This window comes from Tachypleus tridentatus, chromosome 2 (assembly GCF_004210375.1).
Source record: "Tachypleus tridentatus isolate NWPU-2018 chromosome 2, ASM421037v1, whole genome shotgun sequence".
Lineage (NCBI taxonomy): Eukaryota > Metazoa > Arthropoda > Merostomata > Xiphosura > Limulidae > Tachypleus > Tachypleus tridentatus.
In genome coordinates, this window is record NC_134826.1 from 76,485,660 (window position 1) to 76,509,766 (window position 24,107).

General features: G+C 30.2%; 1 protein-coding gene across 4 annotated transcripts in view; it reads left to right on the forward strand.

Annotated features, from left to right (window-relative positions):
- Nucleotides 1-24,107, forward strand: part of LOC143244275 (serine/threonine-protein kinase unc-51-like) — a 144,169-nt gene that overhangs the window by 58,238 nt on the left and 61,824 nt on the right. For 3 of the 4 annotated variants that reach the window (XR_013025006.1, XM_076488631.1, XM_076488633.1), the window contains exons 9-14: nt 1,194-1,252; nt 1,526-1,608; nt 7,681-7,725; nt 13,862-14,079; nt 16,540-16,582; nt 16,726-16,777. Coding sequence is in view for 3 of the 4 variants with exons in the window: in XM_076488631.1 (XP_076344746.1) it covers nt 1,194-1,252; nt 1,526-1,608; nt 7,681-7,725; nt 13,862-14,079; nt 16,540-16,582; nt 16,726-16,777 (500 nt within the window). In the remaining variant the exon portion in view is untranslated. The remainder of the gene's footprint in view (nt 1-1,193; nt 1,253-1,525; nt 1,609-7,680; nt 7,726-13,861; nt 14,080-16,539; nt 16,583-16,725; nt 16,778-24,107) is intronic. The other variant, XM_076488632.1, reaches the window with a different exon arrangement.

The window sequence follows — 24,107 nt, forward strand, 5'->3', positions numbered from 1 at the left end:
GAGTCACTAGTTATACAAGATTTGGAATATTGTGTTCAGTCTTTAGCTCTTTACCTTAGGAAAGATATTGAGTTGTTGGAAATGGTTCAGAGAATGATTACTAGAATGGTGCCTGAGGTGGAGTGGTTGTCATGAGAGGAGAGGCTGAAATCTCTCTCTTTTTCTTTTTTTTTTCTTGAAAAAAGTGAGTTAGGGAGATCTGATTAAGGTGTTTAAGTTTATAAAGGGAATTGATAATGTTGATACCTCATTCTTTTCTTTTCATATCTAACACTGAGAATATTATGGCCAGGAAATACAAGAATAAATTTTGGTAAGGTGGGAGTCATCTTCAACTAAGACAGTTTTATTTTTCTAACAGGATGGTTGGCCTTTGGAATGAATTGCCTTCAGATCTTGTAGATGCAGTAAATTTAAATAAGTTTTAAAAAACATGATAAATATAGGAATGCTAAAGTCTGGTTTTAAAGTATTTTAAGTTAATTGAATTTGGAGTTTGGAACATTGCTGTGTTCTGTTCAGTATACAGGGACAGAAAGACCAACTTTTAGCTATACTAATTGGCATAACATAAACAAAAAGTAGTGTTATTAAAATTTCTGAGTAAATCACTTAAACCTTATTACATATATAGTAAAGGATGGCTGAGGCGAATAGGTTGAAATAAGAGGTTTTAACTAATTTATTATTATTTAATATAAGGGTAACTTGCATCTGCTATAAGAATAACATTTTATTTCTTTTTTATAATATTAAATTAAAGGATGGAAGTCAGGAGTTTGATGTCAGTTTTGCATTTTACACTGTAGAATGTTTGGGGTGGTTTAATTTTATGTTAAGCTTATATTCTAAATATTAAGAGTAACTCATGTCTCCCAAGAGGCTGCAAAAAAAGCAGTTGGAAATTAGATGTTGTGAGTTCAAGCACTCAAGTCTTAACCCGTAAGTGATCCTCCTTAGTAGCTATTGGTGAGTTTGACATTAGTATCAAGTTTTGTCTGGTAGATGCAATATTCACAATGCATTTCATACTTTGACCACAGACATTATCCATTGTGACTTGAGGATGACAATGAGGAATAGTAATGGAGAAATAAGTTGGAGTTTTGGCTTCATTATATTGTGTTTATGTTAATATATATATAAATACAAACACGACATACATGTATATAAGTAACTTTGTATTTTAACAGGCACAAACACCTCAAGCTCTGAAACAGTATTATGAGAAAAATCCTAACCTTGTACCCAAGTGAGTATTGATAGAAGTTATGTAATCCAGAAATAATTTTTATCATATACTGTCTTCATTCTAATAGATATGTTGTTGTTTTTTCTCTGAGTTTGCCATATTTGTTATTGTAGTACTTTTGTTTATGCCTGATATCTTGTATTTAAATTATATACTTTACTGGCCTGAGCAGTCCATCATTTAGTGTACAAAAATTGTGTTGTGCTTGTAACTAAAAATATTTTTTTTAGTAGTGTAGAATGAATACCATTTTCATTTTAACATTCTCCATAGAATACCAACAGGAATGTCACCAGAATTGGCTGACCTTCTTTTAAGACTGCTGAAGAGGAATGCAAAAGACAGAATGGATTTTGGTAGGATGCAACATTTCTATATATTTAGAGAAATTCAAATTATTTTAAATGTTTTAGGTTTTAAATATTTAATCCAGCTATATTTCCACCTGATGAAAACCATACAGAATTTTTTGTATACGTTTATGAAGGACTGCTGATGGGTTTTTGAATCATTCTTATAGGTATTTCTAACTAAGAAGTTAAATCACATTAATAGTTAAATAACTTCTTAACTAACTGACTAACACCTGGTGATTTGTGTTCAAAGTTTCATTTTGTATGTGTTTTTCATGTTGAAAAATTACATAAGTAAAACTGTCTGTTGAACTCAATTTATTACAGTTTTAAGCTTCATAGAAATTATTACAATTAATGGAATTTAGTAATATTTTAAATTTTATTTTAATATTTAATAATTTGCAGAAAAAATACTGCTTCATTGTAATTTGTAAAAAGCATAGTTTAGAATATTTCACAGCAAGTAAACATACTTAGTTGCCTAGCCAAATTCTGCTTGCATTTTTGGTATAGTTTTATTACTTGTGTGGCATGTTAATATTATGCTCCAAAATATGTTACTGCATAAATGTGGTTAGTTGCCTTTATAAATTATGCTTGTATTTTTTGTATGTTTCTACTACTTAACTGGCAAGTTATTTTGAACTTTGAAGTTGATTGAGAAACAAAATTCCCAAACTGTAGCTAAGCTACAAACAGCAGTGATGCATTAAGTTACCACATTGGCAGTTTGCAGCAATGAATTTCTTAACTGGTATTTAGTTTGAGAGAAAATTTCTGGTTAAAATCCTAGTTATTGAGATATTGTTACTTATTTTTTTAATAACTAAATTAGTGTGAAGAATATTAGGTATATATTTTGTTTATGCCAAACAGATTTAGTATGTGCTGTTAACCTGTACTTAAGAATATTTTTTGTATGATATAAATATTTTCAGTATTGATGGGTAATGCAATAAGTTTTGATTACTATGTGTATAAGGTCATCCCTTAAGTAATGTCCAATTTTAGGTTCAGAAAAAAAGAAAGGATTTCAAATGCTTTTAATGTTATTTAATCAATAATGTATGTTCCATTATTATTAATTTCTTTCTGCCAACGATTCACAAACTTCTGAATGCCACATCTATAAAATTCTTGGGGGGTTTGGAGAGAGAGTTGTTTTGACATCTTTGTGTGTTCCAAGTTCTTTTCCATCAAGATAGTTCTACATACTTTGTAATAGATGAAAATCAGATGGGGCAAGGTCTGGAGAATAAGGAAGGTGTTGAAGTTTTTCCCAGTCAAGCTCTTCAGTCTTTGCAGATGTGATCCTTGCTGCTTGGGGCTGTGCATTATCCTAGTGTAACACAACACCTTTATGATTGATCAAAGCAGGCCTCTTTCAGTGCAATATTCAAGTGCTCTAACTGTTGACAATATAAGTCTCATGTAATCATTACATTAAGTGGCAGCAACTCAAAGTGGATCACACCTACAATATTCCACCAAATGCTTAACAAGACTTTCATAGGGTGGAGGTCCATTTTGGGCTGTGCTTTAACCAGTTTACCTACAATGAGCCATTATCTGTGGCACTTAACATTTTTATAATATAGCCATTTTTCATCTCCTGTCACTAATCTGTCCAAAAAAGGTGAGTTATGTCCACGAGAGTGCAGATACATGCAAATGTCCTCATTTGCTCTAAGGTTGGCTTCTGTCAAATCATGGGGGGGTCCCATTTTCCAAGTTTTGACCCCTTTTTAAGCTGTTGCAGATGACTGTGAACTGTTGAATGAGTTGAATTAAGTTTCTGTGTTAGTTTTTCAACTGTTACAGCACAGTCTTCATCAAGTGCAGCCAGCAGCAAGTCGTCATTAAACTCAACAGGACGACCTGAACGTATCATATCACTTAAGCTGTAGTCATCTGATCTGAACTTCTGAAACCATCTACAACATTTTCTTTCATTGAGAGACTTCGCACCATAAACACCTTGAATGTTTCGTGTAGTTTCTGCTACACTACTGCCTTTTTTAAACTCTTAAAGCATTATATGCCTAATGTGCTACTCAGACACATCCATCTTAAGGGTTGATTTGATTAATGATCTGAAAAAGTGGAGTTGGGTTAGTTTCTTTTATTTGTCTGAAAATTTTTATAACCTCCTACTACATATTTTAGTCATTAGAGCCTTCTACAAAGATAGAAATGATGATGCACTTTCTGTGTTAAATTTTGGACATTACTTATGGGATGACCTGATATAAGCAGCCTAAGTTATCTTTATACATGTAGTAAGAATAGTTCATGGCAATATTGAAGTTAATCTTCTCTCATTACTGACAAATGCATTTAAATTACATGAAGTAAAATGAATAAAAGAACACTAAATGAAAGTTTATAATATTTTTTTCCAAATTAGATGAGTTTAATCAGGTTGTGTAGTTATTAATACTATATTAAGCATAAATTTGTTCTGTTTAATATTATTATTATAGGTGCCATCTCTAATATGCATTGAGTGGAAAAAAAAGAGGTAGTGGGGATAAAAATAGAGAAGAAATATTAAATAATTAAGTAAAATAAGCAGGTAGTTTATGTCTGTCTGTGTGTCTTTATGACCTATTCTATCAGCAGCAATATTGGCATTAAACTTTGAGTTGAGATGCCTTAAACTGTAATGACAGAGTCTCAAGACACAAACATAAGAGTGAAGAGGAGGGAAGATGTGAAGAAATGAAAAGGAGGAGGAAGAATTACAAATGTGTTCAGATAATACCTTAGAATGCTCATAGTCACCAGTTGAAAATTGAAAAGAACAATATCATGATGATACAACAAACACAGCTATGGGAGAAAACATATTACAGAATCACCACAATATTGTTTTGAACTTTTGATGGTAGAGAGAAGTGTCAACAGATGTTAACACTGAATATTGCCAAGTACTCATTTCCTAGAAATATAGTGGGAACAGAGGGTCTTGCAATTAATCTGAAGATTATTGGTACAAAATTGATCCTACTCAGTTTTTTATCCACAATGACATAATGACAGTGGAAAGTAAATGGATTAATTTGCTAAATTCTGTTATAAACATGCACAAAACAGTCATTATTACAAGCAGTTTAAATGTCTAGAACTCTATTTTGGTGGAAACTGAAGTGTTAACAGAAAATCATTTGATGAACTGCAAACTTTTTTCTATATTCTAGTAAATGATTCTCCTAAAAGAACAGCAAAATGAGAGGGTGGAAGAGACTAACTCAGAATTCATCCTTATTATACCTGCTGCATTTCTTCAGTTGAAGTAAAAATTGTTGGCTGTAATGCAATGGTTCCCTTGGGGGTGCGAGATAACATTATAAAAATTTGTTTTGGCCACCTTCACCTTTATTCTTAAATAAATAATTACTGTGAGGGGTGCGAGAACATATTAAAATATTTTAGGGGTGCAGGGCATAAACAAGGTTGGGAACCACACAGTTGTAAAGGGCTGTGACTTCAAGCTCATCCTTGTATATATATATAGCCAAGAAAAAGCTTTCAGGCTTTTATATGAACCAAGATTACCTTACAGTAGGTGTTTGTAACTTGTTGATAAATTTCAACAATAAATAGCAGACACAATCCACGAGTTTTAAAATAATGTATTCAAAACAAGTCAAAGAAAAATTTGTTACACTGCTGACTACCACAATTGTATCCAGAGCTTTAAATAATTTTCTTTTTTTCTTTTTACAAAGGTTGGTTCAATTACTTTAGAATGCACTTTAACAAGAAAAATTATTATTTTTTATCTGTTATCACGAAATAATCATTGATATATTTATTTACATTACTCCATGGATTACTGTTGTTGTATTCAGAGCTTTAAATAATTATATTTTACATCAAAAGTCCACACAGGTTGGTTTAATTACTTTAGAACTCAACTGACAAGATGAATAATTATTCTTATCTATCTCTGTTGTTACAATACAAGCTGTGAAACTCAATTCAAAATCACCACTATTCAATTACTTTAGAAAATCCTTTGACAAAACAAATTATTACTCTTTGTTACAATATGAGCTGGAATACTTTCACTTTAGAAATTGTACATTATGGCTAAACTGACAATCACATAGTCTCACTTTTATCATTTTCATTTTAACTTACCTTATCTGTACATATTTGTAACACTCAACAGAAAAATTTAGCACTCTAGAACAACATTAAACATAATGAGAAAATGTAGAAGCTTCAAGTAATATAATGTCAAGAATATTATGAAAGTCTAGTGTAACATGTAAACTGCATATACAATGTATGACTCATTCAGACTTGTGTAATGAAATTTGTCATAACTATTGCTTTTACAATAATTAGCTTTTAACACATTTGTTATAAAAACTAAAGTCATCAAATATTAAATAACTAAATAACTCTTAAATTAAGCAGTCTTGTTTATCGAACAATAAGCTTCTATTCAAGAAAAACCTTCTCCAAATTCATAGTGTTTCAGCAAGTCCACTTTTAATTTGTCATAGTTCATGGTATCTTCTGACTGACATTATGCCTGCATGTTCTTGTAGGCCTTTTCCTGTGAGAAATTGGCTGAGACAGACTATCCTGTTCTGACTTTTAATCAGATATTTTATATCTCCAGGAAAACATCTGTGTCACATTTACAAATTTCGGCAGCTTATGTTTGCTGGTCCTGACCTCATTGTCCTTATTTAATTCTTCTTTTTTCTTTTGGGTGAGCTTGGGAATCTCAGTATGTGCTCTTATACTCTCTTACTCTGTTTTTCTTTTTTAAGTCTGTTCCTCTTCTGTTTCTAGTTTTTGTTTTTTGTTTAACAAACTCTCATAGTTTGCCATCTTTGAGGTTAAGATGCTGACCTCTCTTTTCATTTATCAAAAGTAGTTAATGTGTTTATATAGCATAATTGTAATATATACACTGTTTTTGCCACCACTGCATTTGTGCATATATAAGCCTATTTCACATTTCCTTTTTCTTCTGTTTACCATTTTATATTCCTTTCTGACTCACCACGTGTTAGGTTTTTACATGGGCCAGGATTATTTAATTGTAGGTATCTGTGACTTGTTGGTGATAAACTTCTGTCATTTGGTTTTGTCAGTAGTTAAAGTTGTGTAGGATGTAAGGTTATTAGATACAATGGCTGCCAGACAGTATAGTTAAGTAGTGAAAGCTGTGTAAACTGTAATTTTTATAAATGAACCATCTTTCAGAAGATAGTAAGTAGTAAATGTTTAGAAAGATGTGGTGTTAATAGATGAACTGTATCAGTAGATAATTAGTAGTAACAATTATGGGTGTGATGTTGGTGGAATTGTTGGCAGAATAAAATATAGTAAAGGTTGTTTTATGCTTAATGTTAATTGTCATTCAAGATCAAAATTGACAATTAAGCATTCAGATTTTAGTGAAATATGTTTGTTTAAAATTAGAAGTAAATATTTTGTTAGGATTAAAATTGTGGGAATAGTTTTGATAAAGTATAATCTTAATATGTTGACTCTTAGCTGGTACAGACAATAATAAAAGTTGTATAATGTGTACATGTAATTTCTTAAAATGATAGTCAAGACTGAATTCATTATTTAAGGTTGTTCAAGTGGTAAACCTTGTCAGGATTAAAATCAGTTAAAAAGTATAATGTTTTAACAGTATTGTAGGTAAAGATTATTTTTGGAGTTTTGAGTTACAGTGAACATGGAGGTAAGAGGTAATAAGATACATGTCATCTCAGGTTGTAACATATACATTTCTGTTTGAGTAAATTAGGTAAGTATGTTATAATTTGCAAGCCAGAAATTTGTGAATTTAGGTAAAAGCATTACTAAACTTTAACATTTCTTAAAAATATGGTATATGCAAGGGCAATCCTTTGCATCTGAAAGGAAATATGAAATTACTGTGTACACAGAATAGTAAATTTTATCTTAATCAAAAAAGGCAATTGTATAAAAAGCAATATTTGAAGTAAATATTAAAGACTATATATATAACATTTTTTGTAATGTTACGGGGATATAAAGAATAATATTCTAATTTTGTGTCATCTTTGTTAGATGAATTCTTTTCTCATCCTTTTTTGAAGCCACCCACAAAAAAAAGTAAGTAGATACTCAAAGAATTTGTTTATAAATATGGGAGATTTTTTTAAAATTAAATATTGCATGCTGTTATATGTTGATAGTGCATCAGTTTTATAATTTATTAGACCAATATTTATTACAAGGGGTTCTGCTTAAATTTTAAATATTGCTTATCACAAGCACACACCATTCTGAAAATCATGTGTGGTGTATGTTATATATAGTAATTAACTGAAAATATTTTGAAATTTATATTTTGTAACATATAGTTAGTTAGTGTAATTTACAAAGAAAAATGCTCCAAACATCATTTCTGCTCAGCTCCAAGAAGTTGCGTATGTAAATCACAAGCTAATCAAACTTTTTATAATTTTTCTGTCTATTTCATAATATGTTTAAGAGTCTGTCATCCTTTTGGAATATAATTATCCATGTCTTGTTTTTTTCATATGATTTTTATTTTTTGTTATGAATTCATTACTGTAGAATATTCCCACCCTTTTATGATGTAATTTTATCTCGTCTGAATAACTGAAGAAGCACAATTTCAGAAATATCCACAGGCAGTATTTAAATACAATTGAATAAAGCAGGTCATACTATATACACCATTGTTGAGTAAAAAAAGTGGCTTTGTATATAGACACTATAATATATTCCTCTAATATTAAAATAAACAGAATATCCAGAATTATACATAATTACTTCATTCTTTTATTTTAAAAGCAAGAACTTAAAATGTAGATACTATTAAAATATGTATTTATTTATTGTACTATGAAAAGAAAGTGGTTTAATTAAATTTTGAACACAGCTCACTAAAGCCTCGTGACATAATTTTATACATTGTGCACACACACGTGTACATTTGTATATCCAATAATTGTTTAACTTCTCTGTATTCTTTATGTTGTATCATTTGGTATCAGAACTATCTAAAAAATATTAGAAAATACCGTGCTATAACTATCAAAGCTTGATTGTTTTGTTGGCACAATCCAGGTCTGACTATCTTTGTATGGCAGTCTTAAATATAGTGAGACAGAAAGGGTGAACAGTAACATTGTCACCTTAACATGAATTCCATGTTTTTGTGCATACCTAGTACCATGTACACTTAACAGGCATTGGTCATTTGCATCTTCTTACTTAAACTGTCCTAATTGTTTTTGTAAAGATTGATAAAACTGAAGTTTCATTCATACTTTTAGTAGTAGGTGCAATAGCAAGCATTATGTCAACACATTTTATTGAGGAATTTTGAAACTTAAACCAGAAAATTGCATAATATTTTCAAGATTTTTGTTTTCAAGAAAAACAATACTGTGTAGTTAACTGTTCTCAAGTTCTTAAATTTCTGAAGCTTTAATTATAAACGTGGAGCAAACATTATACTTCAATGTTATTATGTGTATGTCTTTTACAAGCCATCAATGAATTTTTACAATTATACTTGTTTTAAGACTACATTTTTAAACCCTACATTATTTATCTGGTCCTTCAGGGATTTTAAAAAATTTGAAGAGTGTAATATAATACCATTCCAACCACTTTCATATGACAGTTATAATTTATTACATAGCTTTATTTCATTATAAATAAAAATAACAAATGTTTGAAAAAAAGAAAGAAATGGAAAGAACAACCGTATTTTGTAACCTCTGTAACAGTACATTAACTTGGAAACTTCAATAGCTCCAGTTAATTCTGCATTTCAGTAACAAGCAGTCAACCCTCTGAAACACCTTAAAGAACTGTGAAGAGGGGAAAAGTAGGATTAATTTCCCTCTTGTTTGTTCTCCATCTTGCATTTAAAAATAAGCATTGAATAGAAAACCATGAGTAATTTGTAAAAAGTGACTTTCATTGTGAGAATCTCTGATGCTTTTATGCTCTTTTTCTGACATTTTGAACATTCTTTTACTGTGTTAAATAAAACAGAATTTGTTCTACATTTTGTTTCATCCACCTCAGCCAGCCATGTTGTTAATTCAATCAAAAAAAAAAAAAACATGATTAGCTATAGAAGTGAAAACCTTATGAAATCGTCCAGTGAGACTGTCTAGTATTTTGTTATGGTATCTTCTAAAATTATATATGTTATAATAAATTTCCTATACATAGTACAGAATAGCAGGAAAGTTTCAACTTGAAGATTACTGGATTAAGAAAAATTTTAATGTGGATTTTACTATCGTGGATAGTAAGTGCATGTGGAAACTATGAATGCCTGTTAAAAAAAAAAAAATCATGCCTGAGGCTACTTGGGTAAAAACTTATTGCTCATAGTCATTCTACATACCCCAGGCATTGGGCAACAGATTTGACAAGCCATGAAGGTATCAAGTGGAATACGTCTTAAAACATTTGTTGTACAGACTGAGTGAAAAAGTTATCACCTGCCATCGAGAAATTAAATATTTGTGATTGTACTGTTATTTACAACATTTTCTTTTAATCATCTATTTGCTTTGAACTATTATCATAATTTAAATGTTATATAAGGAAAGTTATTTATTGATGTCCTTATTGTTACTTGTATTAGCACAAGTATTTATTAATAGTATTTCTTTATAGATTGACAGTTTTGAATTTCAGTTACTAAAACATTGTACCTTTTGTTTGTGTCTCTAGATATTGCATGTTTTTTTGCCACGGGTGTCACATCCAGGGAAGGGACAGCTTTAGGCAGGTGCAAGCTTTGCACCTTCACTGGGCCTTATAGTTGTAGACTCTGTGATTAAACAAAGAAATTTTAAATGCTAATTTTATTTTTAGCTATTTTGTTTTTCACCTTTTTTATTTTGTACTGTTGATTATAGTTACCTTTACTATTCTGTAACTAATTAAGTTTAATGCTATATTAGTCAGCTCCAGACAGTAAAACTTTGTTCATTAACTGAGAACTGGCTTTTCATATCTGATGTATCCTCTTTCAGTAGATTTGTATGTGCATTGATTTGAAGTATCATTTATGATTCTTGTAGTAGTCTCAGATACGAACTATCTATCTGCCATGACAAAAAGACTTGTATTTGACAGGAAGTTATTATTCAAAGGCTCAATAACCAGATAACAAATGATCAAGTTCAAGCTGTGCCAGTTGCTCTTGCTGAGACTTGAACATGATAATTTATATATTGTCTAGGTAATCGGATTACATAGCAAATTGGAATAATAATAGTTATGATGGATAACAGTTCATTAAGGATTACTTCAAATTGTTTTGTTTCTCTTTTATGGAAGTAATTTATTCATCAGTCACATTTATTTCATAAAATGTATGTTTCATATTTTTATTGTACATATGTAAAATGTGATAAATTGTGACCAAGTTTTTTTCATAAAAATTGTCAATCTTTGTTTTACATATTTAACAGGATCACTTTGAAAGTTCTTGAGTGTGGCAGATATGATTGAAAAGTGATTTGTTGCTCATTTTCAGCTTGCAGAAGGGAGTTGAGGTGTTTACATTTTTGCTTTTTTTGAGGCATTGTAAGACAGAATCTATCTTTATACAAAAGCCACTGGTTAACTACTCACCAGGATAATTTCATATGTCACATATCTGGCATTTAGAGAAAACACTCATTCTGAACACTAATTGGCTATTGTGGGTTTTCACACCTTATGTCATGGTCCCATTTTTATGGCCAATTGTGCACAACACATATACCGGTATGATGAAACAGTAACTACTGTGGAACGTATACATTTTTTCTGATCACCTCGAGTAATGAGGATAGAGATTTTCATATTCATTTTTATTGCATGATGTGGCACCTCATCACTCGTGTGTTGTAGGCATTGACAAAATACAGCTAATTTTTATCACCAATTCAAATTATAATACATATACTTACATGTAAAATCAAATAAACACACAACTAATGGATTTCTATGTTTCTATTGAAATAAAAATAGTCATTAGAGAGAGGTCATTTTATGATCTTCTGCCCACAAAATTATGGTAATTTGTGAGAGGCAGAGAAAAAGTTGTATCTGAAAGGAAGTCTTTAATTGGAGGGGTTATATCCACAGGGGATTACTGTATTCGTAAAACATTTTCTTTATAAAAATGTTAGTCTTGTGTTTCTCTTTAAAATTAGTTAATGGAACCCTATATTCATGAGTAGATCAGAAACATTTTGTAGGTAAAAGATAAATTTAAGATTCACAAAGTGATGTCATTATTTTACATTGGGCTTTTAAATTATTAAAATGTTACAGGTAACTGAAAATGGACTGTATTTTTAACTTAATAACAGTTGCTGTACATGTTTCATTGTATACCTATCATAGTCATATTAATTAACCAAATGTTATTCTTTGACAATGCTTGATGTGCCATACTAGTATAGTGTAGCAGCCTTTTTTCTCTATCTTGAGATCATAGAATGAGAGAAAAGCCATAATAATCTGTTTAGATACTTACTGCATTCATGTATGTTAACAATTAAAAGTAAGCCTCTAAGCAGATATAAAACACAAACTACAGGTAATAGTGAGTCTATATTGTGTAGTGATTTAATACAGTAATATTAAAAATGTCCTCTAACTAAACATGTTGCAGACATATATATTGAGCCTTTTCAACAAATGCTGCAGTTGAGATTAAGATTATACTTTGCTTTGTCATACCTTTTATTCATACACTTTTGTAGCATTAGATGATAAACATGCATCTACAATTTTAAAGTTTCTTTACTTTTTTTTTCTAAAATAGAAGATGAATGGAAAAAAGTGGTCAGGCAATCATATATGAACTTTAGAACTGTTTTTTTTTTCTTTTTTAAAGAATAGGGAGATTGAGCTTTATAAAAAGATTATCCCTGTTGGCTACTAAGAAACTCAAAACTGGAGTTTAAGAACTCCATGGAGAACATACAAGAAGGATAGTTATTATTAATTGTAATATCATTAAATATCCAAAAATTCAACATACGTATCTGATGAAGCTGTATATTTTAAAATAAAATGAGGAAAGTGTGTGAAGCTTTACAATAGGAATGTTACTGTTTTGTGGTCAGATTTACAGGTTTTTATGGTTTGTTGACATTTTTTGATTCGGGAACTATTGTATGCCTTGCATGCAGTAAGCATGGTTTATTACAGAAGTTGGTGACTGGAAAAGAATAATATGCAAAATAGAAATAAATGATGAAGAAGTTTGTTACTAAAAGCATGTTACATAGTTAAATACCTGCATGCATTTGGAGTAATTAGTAAGTCACTGTTTTGTAACAATAATCATTTCAATTTTGAAAAACTTTATACAGTAATGACAAAGATGAGTAAAATTGGAAGGTGGTGTATCAGCATTTTCAGAGAAATTGTAATATTTGTTTGAGTATTCTTGTAAACTAATACATAGGTATCATGTGCCATATATTCTATTTATAGAGAAGCTCATTATTTGCATTACATAAAATTCAAGCTCTACATGCTTGACAGTTTTGTTATTGTTTGAATGCCTTTTACAAGCTGAGAGAGCATGATAACTTGTTATACTTGTCATAAATACACTAGTATTACACCTATTATATTTTAAGCATTCATTCTTTATCTAATCCCTTAGGGATTTTCATGAATTAAAAGAGTGTATAGTGATAATTTTATCCATACTATGCTTATCCTATCTGTTGCTTAAATAGTGTTCCAACTATTATCATGTTTCAGCTGACCTTGCATGCTCTGGAATGAGTGAAACAAATCATCTGGAATGGATATAGTGAATATAGTGTGGTTGGAATACCATTATTATATGTTCTTCTAATATTTGAAGATCTTTAAGCGAGTAGATAAAGAATATATGTCTAAAAATATAATAGGATTATACTAATTAATACTTTAGGACAATTATATTTTTATGGGCATGGGGATGTTTAAAATATTTAATATCATACTAAACAAAAACATAAGTATATTTGTAATAGAAATAAAAACCTTTGAAGATTATTAGTTTGATCTGTTTACCTATTTCTGAGAAATAGGTACTATCCAGTTTTGTTTTTATTTTTAAACATTTTGGTTAAGACTATTACAAGTATTCAAACCATTAAATATCTCTATACACCGTTATTGTTTTATTATTAATGATTTTCTACATTTTCAAACTATAGCTAGTCATAATACTAAGATGATAATTCATTAGCTGTTTCAGGTTCTGGAAGAAAGAGAAGATCTATTTCACCAGATGGCTGTCAAGCAACAGACAACATCCATCCATCTCATCATGGATGGCGTGAAGAAAGGAACAGAAATGAAGCCATCAGAGAAGGCAGGGCTGATAAAATTAAATCAGCTTTTCCTAATACCAAACAGACAGCTCAGAATGTAAACAAAACATCACCTTGCTCTCCTGATGACCAGGTAACGTAATACATGTACAAACTTTTTATCACAGAACAATTTTCATATTGCTAGAAATTCACTTAAACACTTGTATAACAAAGTCCATATTATGGTACGCTTCCATGAAATGAAAACAAATATAGAGATAGATGCAGAAAATGTTGAAGTTAATTATTTGATATTTTTTATATTTACAACATATGTAACACACAAAACAAAAGGTTACATCAAGTAATTCAAATAGATGGGTTGTGGCATTTGTGGGTACATTTAATGTAACAGATTAGAAACAAATCACTGCTAAAGATACTGCACACACCTATTAACCATCTCACTGTGGGTATGTTTTTCTGTATGTATCACAAGGTTTTATTGAGTTACATTCAAAATTTTATTAAATTACTATATTATCATAACATACAACTCAGCATAATAATTTAGCTAATAATCAAAATTTTAATATTATACAAGTTTTAGGTCTTATAAAGCAATGTTTAAAAACAATACTCCTGAATCTCCCTCAGTGTAAGAATTGTGATATTTGTTTCTAGGCATCCTTTCGTCTGTAGTTTTTCTGCCTCTCTGAGAAGTACAAAATTTGACATAAATTACTAATTATAATATTTTTGTTGCTCAGATAAAGCATAATTTTTAAAGCTCTCCATCTCATTTGGTTACAGAGTCGTGAAACAGACAACCAGACCCCTATTTGACACCAATTTCTCATATGTTCTGTTTCAGAACTTGCCAATCATTTTCTAAGATGTTCAGTAATATAGTATTTATAACCAATAGAAAGCCAAGTTTTTTGTTCATCAAATGACATATGTTTTTTGTACAGAGGGTTATCTATTTTACTTCCATTTCAAACTATTCCCTTGTGATACATTTGACGAGTTTAGCTGAATTTCTTTTCGGTCTTGTTGCATGGCTAGAAAGCCAGAAAAATTGCAATATTTATAGGACATTGTCTGATTTTTGACAATTATTATTCTGTTTTTTAGTGTATTACTTAATTTTAAAAAAAATTTTGTGCAATACTACCAATTAGTGCAAAAAGAGAAAGGGTAAGTTTTATCAATAGTCAACAGGAAAAACAGACACACATGCATTTCCTGTTTTTCATGTGTAATCCTTTATTTGTTATTATAAAAATGGCTAAAATTTAAAAATTATAAACTTTTTAGGTTAGATAAAGTTAGATAAATAATTTTAATGAGGTATTCTCACAAGAAACTCGTGAATGGGCTGTGCATTATGTAATTTGATTGCATTAATGTGAGCTACATATTGAACAATTGACTTACAATTTCTGTAATGAGAATTGTAGATGTGTTTCAAACAGCGATAAAGCAATAAAATTTAAATATAAAAAGATGCCTCTTGTTACATATTTAAAGCTATTTAGGATAAATGTATTTTCATGATAAAATTTGATATTCTAGAAAGAAAATAATTTAAGTTTTTTTGTGTTGGTAGTTAAAATGTCTATCAAATTGACTAATATTGTGTGGAGTTAAGGTAGAGTAAATAAGATATAAAGTATAAACCTTTACTAAAAAGTTTGAAATTTATTCAGGAGGCTTTAGAAATTATACAAATAAAAATTTGAGATTTTTCTGATTAAGAAGAGCATTTTTAATCCTAACATGAATATCACTTTGCACATGGAGCAGTCAACACCTTGACTTCATACATTAACAGAGGTTTTTAGTGAAAGACTTCATGTTTTTTCTACATAAGACTTAATGCTTATTGAAAACTTTGAAAATTTTGTAAAAATGCCCAAAACATGTTTTAAGTTATAGTATGGAAACTTTCAAGTCAATTTTTAGGTCAAATCGAATAATCCAGTAGTAAGAGTGTTAAAACATGCATGTACTATTATGAAATTTGCATATTCTTTGTAATAACAGAGTACTCTCAACATAGATCTACCAACAGAAAGAATGAGATTAATGTACTCTTCTAAGGCTTTAAATGAGATGTGTGGAATCTCCTTCAAGATTTATCAAAATATTTCTACTTCATGCAACATTTGCAAGGTAGTCTTTTATACACAAGATCAAACACAACATAACTATCACATGAAATGATAGTTAACTTTTTTGAATGGACAGCCTACAAAACGTAACACCAACATGTTATGCTTAATTTGATGCATGATCTCAGCCAAACTGAAGTTCATGTAATAATCTGGAAAATTAAAATTTGTTCTTAAAAATATATTTTAAGGGAGAGAAGTATTTCTATACTTCAAATAATTAAATATAGTTAAGAAATGCCATTACACTTACCAAAAGGTACACATAGATAAAATGAGTGTCAAAACTTTTAACATCCTTCTGTTAAAGTGCTCACATATGTTAGTAGAACCTGGCTATCTCTATTAGTAAAATAACTGGACGTTTATATACCACAAAAACATAACATCTTGAAGTTCTATTCTGCAATGACTGATTTGTGTATTTTTCACAGGAATTTTCCATGGTTCCTGGGCGAATACCTGGTGATCAAATTGGTATGTGGATACATTTAAATTTTCAGTACAATGAATTTGTTTCTTTACTGTGTAAATATGTTTACCAGGACTTTTCATTATTGATTTTAAAATGTGTATTGAGATATTAGAAAGATTTTTTGATTTTTTTTTCTTATCTGCAGAAAATGGTAATTTTGGAGAACCACCTAATAGAAGATTTAGCGGTCCAAGAAGGTATGTTGGAATGTTATGTTACCAATATTTTTGAAATCAAAGTCATAGAGGAAGAAGCACTGTATAGCTTTTGTTTGTAAATACAGATACTATGTAATTACAGTGAAACCTTTAAAACATATGAAAATCTGTTTTCATTTCCTTTATTTTTGCTAGAAATTGGCCAAATAAATCCTTTAAAATGATACAAGTTTGAGGTACTTATATTCTCAATCAAAAGTATAGGACAGATTTTTCAATATTCTATTCATCTGTAAAAACATAATGGTTTTATAGATTTTGATATGTAGGAAATAAAACATTACTTTCAGAACTTGTTATTAAAATGCTTGTTATCTCACACAGAGTAATATATTACTTAATGAGTATTTTACTAATGGTTAAAAAAATTGTTTATTATTGGTCATATATAAATTATTTCTATATAGAAGTCAATATTTTATTTGTGAGGCCCGGCATGGCCAAGCTTGTTAAGGCGTGCGACTCGTAATCTGAGGGTTGTGGGTTCGCATCCCCGTCGCGTCAAACATGCTCGCCCTTTCAGCCGTGGGGGTGTTATAATGTGACGGTCAATCCCACTATTCATTGGTGAAAGAGTAGTCCCAAGAATTGGTGATGGGTAGTGATGACTAGCTGCCTTCCCTCTAGTCTTACACTGCTAAATTAGGGACGGCTAGCACAGATAGCCCTCGAGTAGCTTTGTGCGAAATTCAAAAACAAACAAACAATTTATTTGTGAAATTACAATTTCATCTGTATTTTTAGAGAAAGGAACCTTTACAAATTTTTATATTTACACTGGCCTACTTCAAGGCTCGTAAATGAACTTCTGTAACATCCTACATTATGCTTGGAATATGCCACTAGTAGGGTTTTTTCCACAGAAACCGTAATTGAAATGTTTTTATAATAATAATAAAAAAACATTTTTGGTGCTTTATTTTTATATGAAGACAAAAATAATATGTGTTTAAATAAATCTTTTTATATTACTCTCATTTAGCATTTAAGGAAAAGTTTTTTTCCAGTTTCATATTAACTTTTTTTTTAAATATTGATTTTACATTACAATAAACACCTTAAACTAGATTTAGACTAATATGATTTGTGTATAACAAAAAAAACAAACCAAGCTTATTGCTTTGAAAAACATTTTCCATTCAAATATTTCAAATGTATCTTAAACAAATGAAGTATCTGTCTGCTAGTACAATAATGTCCTTTCTAAGTGTAAAAATAAATAATACTGTGATTCTACAGATATATTTATTAAAATATGCTTATGCAGTTTTATATTTTAAGTAACAAATTCAAATTCACAGCTGAATTAGTTTAGTTAAGCTATGGCTGAGTCGTTAAACTACATGCATTTTTGGTTTTTAAATAAGAATCTTAAAATAGTTTTAACAGATATTTAGAAAATTTTCACTCTAATTGTGTTGAATATTGCTTGACTTTGTTCATGCCTTCATTTTTGTTTATGAAAGTGCAAAAGCATCCAGTTATCAAGCTGACATAAACTCCTTAAATAACCAAGTCACATATGTGTATTTTGTTAATTATTTATGATATATTTATATGGTATTTTCTGGCTAGCAGATTAACCCTCAATACATAGTTAGGTCCAGCTAACAGGAGATTCTAAGATATAAAGTATTGCATCTTTTTTTTCCCTGAACTGCAGTTACGTCAAACAAGTAAAGATATGGGTGTACAAATTACAAATATTTGATTGCACTAAAGCAGATGAATACACTATAAAATAGTACACACAAAAGAAAGAACAAGTGTTGTGAATTGGTGTGGAACTCTGAAAGAGAGAGAGAAATTAAAGTAACTTTTATTAAAAATGCAACTCACCTGTTTGTAAGATAAATGAAGAAACTAAATAAGCATTTAATACTTAACTAAAACAAGTTGTGAAATTTAAGTTTGTAACACTTTAAATGCTGGGCTCCAATTCCATTAGAAATGGGGGATCCACAAAGATTCAGGATGAAGAATAAATCTGTTAACCACTTTATCCATTTAACACTTTTCCAGTGGGCTCGGTATAATATACATGAGTTTGTCTACATGTTTGCACACTTTAAATATTTGTGCTATAACTTATCATACTGCATATGTATCTTCATAAAATTTTGTAAGCTTTTAGTAAAGTTTGCAAGTTTTTATACACAAAAAATCAGATTTTTAATGAAATATTTTTACTGAAGATTTGTTGAAAATATCGAGTCAGTTTCATTACTAGCCTGAGTGAAAAGTGATTTCAGGTTAGGATTAAAAAACTATTTTTCATCCCAAAAATCTCTAAAACCTCCTAAGTACATTTCAAATGTTTGTATTTTATCTGTTAATTTCTCTACTCTTAACTGATTACAAGATTAGTCAGTTTCACCAACCTCGTGATCACAAAAGAAAAAGCACAATAAATCTAATTACTTTTTTTTTTTTCAAGAATGACTTCAAATTGTAACATGAAACTACATCTGTTTATTTTCCAGTAGCTGTAAATTCATGACAGTATATATCTATTTATAATTTTTAATGTTTTATTGCCCTTTAAACCATGTCTAACTACTATTCATGCTATTATTAGCTGTAAATCACTTGGGGAACATGAAGCTCAAATTATGTTTTCGAATTATGTTACCCACTAGCTGCTCGTATGCTTATGAAACATTTTTATTGTATTATTACTTATTTTACTCAATCTAATCTAACTCACCTGAAGATATCCCTATTTATACATTTTTAGTTACTTTGATGATAATAAAGAATAAACAGGAAAAACAATGTTGATAATGCATAATACTACATTTTATATAATTGTGGTGGTGATGCACTAAATCTTTACTTGAATAATGCACCAAAGAACATGGACCAATAACATGCAATTTCCCCTGCTCTGTATAATTATTCTGGCTCTCTAACTATGCAACAAGCCATTATGAAATCCATTCAAGCTAGTTTTCTGTAGAAACAGTGAAATTGAAAATTGTCTCTTCAGAAAACTGTTATACAATGTGTCATTGGTTTTCTATTGGTTACAGATAATATAAAATTAAATGTGAGAGAGAATTACCAACAAATCCTGAAAGAGTGGATGTGGCAAGTGAGGCTTAATTTTATGTTTGATAGCTTTGTAATATAACAGAATTGAAGGTAATCAAAATTAAGGTTCTTGGTTTGTGTGAGCAGTGATGATGTTTTAGTGAATAATTTACACTTAATTTCATGTTCATTGGAGGGTTGGTGGATAAAATAGAGAAGATGTGTAGAAAGTGTCACACTAGAGAGAATTTGGGATCTTTTCAAATGGTGCTTTAAAAATTAATAAATTACATACTATTCAAATATTAATTATTGGCTATGATTTTATCCTGTTTTAATTGGTGTAACGTAAACAGAAAGTAGATTTACAAAGTTTGAATGTGATTTTTTTCATTCTAGCACTTATCCAGTAGATAAGATCAAATGGCCTAACACAGCAGTATTTTTGACAAAATGATATTCGATGTGTTTAAGTGCAAAATTGATTGAAAAAGCCAACCTCCTCTTTTACATGAAAAATATTTCTTTTCCTGTATACCTTCAACAGCATAAATCAAATAAAATAAATGAGAAACAAGCTCTTTGCAAGATTTGAACAATAGTTTGAAATGTATCTGTGGCAGAAGCTGTTCACAAACATTTTCTTTTAGCTACATATCACTAAGTGAAGATTTATCACTTTGTTACAATCTGTATGTTAATCTGCTAAATTAAAAGCTATACAGTCTTACAGTTAAAAAGAACAAAAAATATTTTATTATGCCTTTAATCAGGGGCATAGATCCTGGGGGTTTACATCCCCCCCTTCATTTTAGATGGGGGGTATGTTGGATACAATCATCTCCCCCTACAGTTTGGTCTGTTGAATTGTTTTATTACATCACAGGCCTACAAATTGTGCATTTGTTCTTGTGATTCTTGTGTTCTTACCAATTGAATTACGTAATTAGGCCTAGATGTAGGCTTTTTCAGTAGCCAAAATGTACATCTTTAATATAGGCATGCTTCTAAGCTTTTTGATCTAAGTAATAGTTCATAAGTATCAGTCAGTAGGCCTAAGTATACATGCAAGTATTGTGGCAACAAGATTACTCTGTCACTGCATGTTTACAGCTTTCAGGTTTATGTAATCAGAGATTACCAATTTGCAAATTGAACAGTCCACATAAGTGGTTGCAAAAATCATTCCCCCCCATCGGGTGTAAAAAATCTATGCCCCTGCCTTTAATTCTTCAGCTCACAATTTCGTAAAACATCACACTGATAATTGAAGTTGAGAAACAGTGATTTGATAAAATCAATAAAACAACTGTATTGAAGTTACAATGTCAAATTAAAGCTATTTTTGTTCTGTTAGTTTTTGGTTATCCACCTATGGGTTTACAAGTGCTACATTCTTCTGAGAAAAATTAAGTTTACAAAATTGATGTTCTCATTCAGAGCATATTGATAACAACCTAGAATCAAAAATTGCAATTACAATTGTATGTATAAAATTATATAAATAAAACTTTTTCATGGATGGATTTCAACTTTGAAATATTCTTTATTTAAATGGTGTAAGAACTACAAATTTAGTTTTTATCATTTTTATTTATTTGATGTTGAAGTTTTCCTCTGATGGGGAATGAACCCATACAGGTATAATAAAGCTAAAGTGCAAAAAGTCAAAGCAAATATCATACTAATAAAAAAAAATTAAATATTCAGATATTTTAACTTTTTAATCTAAGAGATTGTCATGTTGTTTTTACAAAATCCAGTGTTGTGTTTAGAGCATGAAGTTTTAAAAACATTAGAATCATTGACATCTATTTCATAGATGTTTACATTTACCTGAAAGTTAAGCATTACATTGTATGTTTCTCATGTTTTAAAATCTTATGTGTATATTATTTAACAAATATGTAACACTTTTTAAGCTGCATTTCATAACGTCCCCTGGCTGGTACAGCGGTAAGTTTACAGATTTACAAGACTAAACCCAGGGGTTTGATTCCACTTGGTGGACTCAGCATATTGCCTGATGTGGCTTTGCTGTAAGAAAAACATGCACACGCCTTTCATAAACCCTTTCACTATTGGCTTTGTATGATGAGTTTGTCTTCACATTTGTGCATATTAAGGATTTACACTATAACTTTTGATACCACATGTGTATCTTCACAGAATTTGGTATATTTTTAGTAAAGATTGAGATATTTTGTAAACATAAATTCAAATTTTTTATGAAATATTTTTACCAAAGATTTGTTTGTGAAAATAGTTGGGTTCATTACGAGTGTGAGTGCAAAGTGATTTCATTTTATGATTAAGAATACCATTCTTCATCTACAAAATCTCAAGCATTATTTGCATAATCTCTAAAACCTCTTAAATATATTTCAAACACTTGTTTTGAGTAAGACTGTATATTTTATGTTATATACTCTATGTGGGGTCTGTCACTTTACCAACTTCATAACCATCGTAAAAAAAGGAAATAAATATAAATTATGCTTTCTTCATTCTAGAATGACTACATATTATAACAAGAAAATACAAATATTTAGTCTAAGTAGCTTAAGTCTCATAACGTTTTTATGTATGTTTTTATTTTTTTATTATATTGATCTTCCAGTCATGTCTAGCTAACATTACGTAACTTACATTGACACAGTAAATGTGCACGCATCATCCCTTAAGTAATGTCAAATTTTAGGTTCAGAAAAAAGAAAGGATTTCAAATGCCTTTAATGTTATGTAATCAATAATGTATGTTCCATTATTATTAATTTCTCTCTGCCAACGATTCACAAACTTCTGAATGTCACTTCTATAAAATTCTTGGGGTTTGGAGAGAGAGTTGTTTTGACGTCTTTGTGTGTTCCAAGTTCTTTTCCATCAAGATAGTTCTACAAACTATGTAATAGATGAAAATCAGATGGGGCAAGGTCTGGAGAATAAGGAAGGTGTTGAAGTTTTTCCCAGTCTAGCTCTTCAGTCTTTGCAGATGTGATCCTTGCTGCTTGGGGCTGTGCATTATCCTGGTGTAACACAACACTTTTATGATTGATCAAAGCAGGCCTCTTTAAGTGCAATATTCAAGTGCTCTAACTGTCGACAATATAAGTCTCATGTAATCATTACATTAAGTGGCAGCAACTCAAAGTGGATCACACCTACAATATTCCACCAAATGCTTAACAAGACTTTCATAGGGTGGAGGTCCATTTTGGGCTGTGCTTTAACCAGTTCACCTGCAATGAGCCATTGTCTGTGACACTTAACATTCTTATAAAATTTGCATTTTTTCTCCCCAGTCACTAACCTGACCAAAAAAGGTGAGTTATGTCCATGAGAGTGCAGAGAAGTGCAAATGTCCACTTTTGATCTAAGGTTGGCTTCTATCAAATCATGGGGGACCCATTTTCCAAGTTTTGACACCTTTCCAAGCCATTGCAAATGACGGTGAACTGTTGAATGGGTTTAATTAAACTTCTGTGCTAGTTCTTCAACTGTTATAGCACAATCTTTCTCAAATGGAGCCAGCAGCAAGTCGTCATTAAACTCAACAAGATGACCTGAATGTGATGCACTACTTAAGCTGTAGTCACCTAATCTGAGCTTTCGAAACCACCTTCATCATTTTCTTTAATTGAGAGACTCTGCACCATAAGCACCTAAATGTTTTGTGTAGTTTCTGATGTACTGTTGTCTTTTTTAAACATCTTCATAAAAGTTGATTTAATTAATGATCTGAAAAAGTAGAGTTGGGTTAGTTTCTTTTATTTGTCTGAAGATTTTTATACATGTTTGACTACATATTTTAGTAATTAAAGCCTTCTACAAAGACAGAAATTATGATGCACTTTCTGTATTAAATTTTCGTACATTACTTATGGGATGACCTGATAAAATTGACCTTTAGTCTTCCCTGTCTTGGCTGTATATTAGTAGACTAGTATTTTCTAATATGCAGTCACATTTCAATTATTATATATTATATGTATGTATAGATTATTACTATTTAGAAATAAATTATTAAACTTATTTTTCTTAATATACAGAACAATAAATCTAGATGTAAAGCAACCAGTAAATCACTTCTTGCCACAACCTTTGAACTTGATTACTGCTGGACATAGGCTGTTAATTAAGCCTTTTAAAATTTTGCACATGAAGGATATCAAACAAAATATTTTTTAAGGTTTAATATATACAGCTGAATAACCAAAACATCATACATGACTATACTGATGCCATAGAATTACACTATAATGTATTAAGCTCACTG